Source organism: Stylophora pistillata, chromosome 8, assembly GCF_964205215.1.
Source record: "Stylophora pistillata chromosome 8, jaStyPist1.2, whole genome shotgun sequence".
NCBI classification, from domain to species: Eukaryota; Metazoa; Cnidaria; class Anthozoa; order Scleractinia; family Pocilloporidae; genus Stylophora; species Stylophora pistillata.
Window position 1 is genome coordinate 16,571,074 of NC_142526.1, and position 5,000 is coordinate 16,576,073.

General features: G+C 43.0%; 2 protein-coding genes across 2 annotated transcripts in view; both read left to right on the forward strand.

Moving 5' to 3' along the window:
- Window positions 1-5,000, forward strand: part of LOC148725226 (uncharacterized) — an 11,667-nt gene that overhangs the window by 4,623 nt on the left and 2,044 nt on the right. The window contains exon 3 of the mRNA XM_088729836.1: window positions 1,695-1,706. Coding sequence (XP_088585962.1) covers window positions 1,695-1,706 — 12 coding nt within the window. The remainder of the gene's footprint in view (window positions 1-1,694; window positions 1,707-5,000) is intronic.
- On the forward strand, window positions 1,961-4,336 carry LOC148725227 (uncharacterized). The gene has a single exon (XM_088729835.1). The coding sequence runs from the start codon at window positions 2,130-2,132 to the stop codon at window positions 3,639-3,641; it is 1,512 nt and encodes a 503-aa protein (XP_088585961.1). The 5' UTR covers window positions 1,961-2,129; the 3' UTR covers window positions 3,642-4,336.

The following is a 5,000-nucleotide window of genomic DNA, read 5'->3' on the forward strand; positions in this document are numbered from 1 at the left end:
CCATAGTGTGGTCAACCGACAAGTTCAATCAATACATACTGGGACGCGAAGTTGTACACATCGAGTCTGACCACGAACCACTAAGGGCAGTTTTTACCAAGCCAATACACAACTCACCAAAGAGACTCCAGAGAATGCTGATGGCCCTTCAGAATTACTCCCTGGATGTGCAGTATAAAAAAGGGGAGCTTATGTGGGTATCAGATGCACTGAGTCGAGCATACCGCAACACCACCGAAGCCTCCAAGCATGATACAAGTCTGATCTGTACACTTGCCGAGATAGATCATTCAGAAAACCTCTCGATTGCACCATACAGGCTCGCTGAATTCAGAAACGAGATTGCCAGGGACCCAGTGATGCAAAAGCTAATCGGAGCAATCAAGGGTGAATGGCCAGTGTCAAGGAAGTTCTGTACCCCTGACCTGACGCCTTACTATGACAAACGAAGTGAGCTTATAGAAGAAAAGGGACTAGTATTCCTGGGGGAGCGATTGCTGGTACCCCCTTCCCTGAGAAAAGAAATGTTAAAGCAAATTCACCGATCACATATTGGAATCGAGGGGTGTTTACGTCGCGCTAGGGAGGTCCTCTATTGGCCCCTCATGAATTCAGAAGTAAAGGACTTTGTTTCCAAATGCTCAATCTGCCAGTCGTACCAGCCAGATCAGTGCCGCAAGGAATTGCAACCGTATCCGATCCCGTCGCGTCCCTGGTCGATGCTAGGTGCCAATTTTTTTTACCTTGGGCAACAACATTTCTTTGTCCTAGTCGACTACTGGAGTGGGTTCTTTGAAGTCCAGGAGGTTAAGGTGGCCACATCTGCTAGCGTGATAGCTGCGTGTAAAGTACAATTCGCCCGCCATGGGATACCAGACGTGCTTATTACCGACAACGGACCTCAGTTTACGTCATCGGTGCTCAGTGCATTTGTGAGAGAATGGCAGTTTGAACATAGAACTTCGAGCCCCCGTTACCCCCAGTCAAATGGCCGCGCCGAGAATGCCGTGAAGACCTGCAAGAACTTGATGACGAAAGCGAAAGCGGATGGGCAAGACCCGCTGTTAGCCCTTTTTGATTGGCGCAACACCCCAACAGAGGGTCTAGGAACATCACCCGTACAGAGACTGATGGGACGCCGCACACGCACTTTCTTACCAACCCATGAAACGCTCCTGCGGCAGCCATCACACCAGGAAACAGCCACCAAATTAGCTGAGCGCAAGAAAAGACAAGCTCAACAATACAACAAAAAGTTTCACCCTTTAGAGGCACTAAAGTGTGGACAGGCCATCAGGATGCGGCTTCCCGGAAGGGAGGAATGGAGTCTGGGGACCTGCATGAAAGCCTTGGGGAACAGGTCTTATGAAGTTGAAGTTTGCGGCAGGCGATACCGACGCAACCGTCGGCAACTGCGCCTGACCCCGGAAACAGCACCACCTATGAGTCTGGTAGAACTAACTCCGCCCGAGTCTACCCTCAAACCGGCGCCAAATCTGACAGAGCCAGGACCTCCTCCACCGCAGTTCCATGGCGAGACCAAAACAGAGAGAATGCCACCTGAAAATGAAATGGGAACTGAGCTTGAGCCACAAAGGATTGAAACTCGTCGATCAGAACGCAGACGTCGACCGCCTTTGTGGCATCAGGATTACCATATGAACTGAACATTGAATGATTGAGCCGCTAAATAGTTGTTGGGTTCTGTTTCTATCTTTTTATGATTTCAATGAAGAATGTTTTATCGATTTTATGTGATTTGAACAGTGATCGAAACCGAACATTAAGTATTAACTAACTTTTGAAGGTAAACTTTGTAAAAAGGGGAAGATGTCGTGATATTGCGTTACACGGTCACGCCACTGGGCCGATGAACATTTTTATATTTTAGAACACTTGGGAGACAACGACAACACACGTGGCGGCAGTCGAGTTCACACAATAAACAACCCTTTTGAGTTCATAGAATCGTGACAACAAGGCGTAAACAGAATCGTAACAGAGTCTGTACTGAGGACCAAAGAGCCGAATCCGCCGATTCCGACTTGTCGACTCCGCCGGACCCGGACAACACAAAGAACATCGCTTTTCCTGCGAACGGATGGGGTACATCCCTTGCCAAAGGCCCGATGTTTACTCGTGCAGAATTAGAGAAACATATAAGTGATTCTGGAAAAAAGCATCGACATGGTGAGCATCATTCGCTGCCCACAGGATTACAAAAAGCCAAGCAGTTTCTGGCTGATGAGTATTTGCATGAAATACAAACGCACTCTGATCAGAGGTATTTTTACTTACGTGCTAGGTGTTTTCATAGTTTCAAGGTCAATGAAGCACCGCACAACTTAAAACTAGCACTCTGTATGGTGACAGGAAATGTGGAGTATGCCTACTGTGGGCCAAGTTGTGCTGCAGGTAAATCTGGTTTTTGCAATCACATTCTGGCTTTAATGATAAAAGTTTGCAAATACACTATTTATAATTGCAAAGATGTGCGAGATTTGAAGGATGAGGAGGATGAAAATCCAACCAGTGCATGCACATCAGCTTTGCAAAATTGGCACAAATCAAGACTAGAAGGTATCCACTCCCAGCCTGTCATGGATGTGGTTGTTTCAAATCCTGCAAATAATGCTGAACGTGTCAAAAAAACAGGAGTAACTTGTCTTCTGACAGAAGCAAGAAAGGGAGAAAGTGATCAGAAGAGGAAGCTTGAACAATTACTACATTCTCTTGAGCAGCATAGCTCAACGCTTGGCATAACTCAAGTGGTTGATCCCTCGAGTATTGATACATCACCTGTTGTTGACACTCGTTTTGGGCAATGCCCAGTTGGGTCATTTGGATCGTATCAGCTTTCCTTTACTGAATCGAACTTCACATTTGTAACCTTGTTTGATGGATTTGACTGTACAGAACACTGCACAGCAAATGAATTCCCGGCCTACCCTTCGTTCCCATTGGATGATTTCTGCGGATCATTTCAGACCCCTGACAACCTCACTGTTAAAGAAATGGAACTGCTGAAGAGCTTGACTGTTGGTGTTATAGAGGCAAACAAAATGGAAGAGAAAACCAGAGAGCAAGCAAGTTGTGAGGAATGGATGCGAGAAAGAAAATTGAGATTCACTGCCTCTAATTTTGGAAAAATTTCTCGAAGACAGAGGAACCACACCAAATTTGTGGAAGATCTTTTAGCACAGAAGACATTTTCTTCAGCTGCTGTAGAACATGGCAAAAAGTATGAACCGGTGGCACTGAAGGAATATGAGAAACATATGAGGAAAATGGGAAAACCTGTAAAAGTGTTAAAGAGTGGACTGTTTGTTTCTCCGAAGGTTCCAATTTTAGGATGTTCCCCAAATGCCAAAATCATTGACTTGAGCTGCAAAGACAGGTTTGGGCTTGGTGAGGTAAAATGCGCATCGTCGAAATTCCATGTGACTCCCCTCGAGGCTTGTGATGACCCTGGCTTCTTTATGGAAAACAAAAATGGGAAGCCATCTTTAAAAAGAAGCCATGTTTACTACGATCAGGTGCAAGGACTTATGGGCCTATCAGGGGTACCATGGTGTGACTTTATTGTTTACACTAGTAAAGGACTAAGTGTGGAGAGGATCAAGTTTGATCAGGACCACTGAAACAACTTATGTGGAAAACTATGTGACTATTATTTCAAGCACTTTCTTCCAGTTGCTGCTCTGTAAAACATAGCCAAAAAATACAAAGCAGTATGTTACAAATTTTATTGTCTAATGAATACTCATGATCTATTCATATGAAGTTAGTCGTGATCATAAATGTGTAAAGAAATCAAGACTACATTTGACTCAGATAATTGACGAACCCTCTCTAACTTACCGCTAACTCGAAGTAATTTACATTTTCCTTCAGGTCATTTTCTATATGATTTTTACCCTCGATAACTCAAATCATTGCTATTTCCCTGAGGGTTCAAGTAATCGGGAGCCAACTGTAGTTTTTTTTCTTTTTCTTTTTTTTTTTTATAGAAACCAAATACCCTGACAAAGACAACTGGCCTTTTATCATAATTTATTGTAATAATAAAAAATACTGGCAAATATTTCAGTGTCAGTTGAGACTATTGAATAGAAAAATATTTGCAAAATTACTATATATTGGATTGCAATTTTGTAATCATAGCGCAAGTCTCTACGGTGTCTACATCACGTGGCAATGCACAATTTCAACAAACATCGTGCTGTTAATTAGCCCAAAAAGTTATTTTACAACTTACTTCTTGAAAATTTTACATACAAAATAAAAACTAAAAGGATAAGAATTGAATTAAAAAAATCATTTGCCAAGAGATTTCAACACCAGGGCCTTTTTCAGTTTTCCCTCAAACATAAATATTTTGCTATCAAAACAAGTTATGCACTTATGATGCTGTTCTGAAAATTGCATAGCATGGCACATACCGCCCACATTTGGTTTACAACCCCAAACAGGGTGAACGGTACTACACTATCCCATATATGAAAATTTTTAATTTTATTTATTGCCCTTTCAACATAAATCCGAACAGAAGCGATCGACTGTGTCTCAACAACTTCTGCTGCGCTCATTTGACCCTTGCTTCCCAAAAAAGGTGGAATATTTAGGGACACTCCAAGGGGTAGAAGGTCCTGAATAGTAAAGCCTTTATCGGCCATGACAGAATCTCCCCTATTAAAAGGCAGATTCAGAAATCCTGATCTTGTAACAATTTCCCTGTCAGAAATATGACCAGTGTATAACTGGCTGATGAAGGTAATAGCACCTCCTGGTGAGATGCCAATCAAACCTTTAAGAGTTGTGTGGTTTTTGTAAGAACTAAAAAGTTCACCGTTAAGGCGTAGACTCTTGGGCATCTGGCATCGTACCTCAGTACAGTCAATAATGACCCTAGTTGAGGGGTATTTGTCTTTAAAGTCAGCAGGCATGCACAAATCCACTTTTGCTCTTGATGGCCACACTGGAATTACACTGAATTTTAA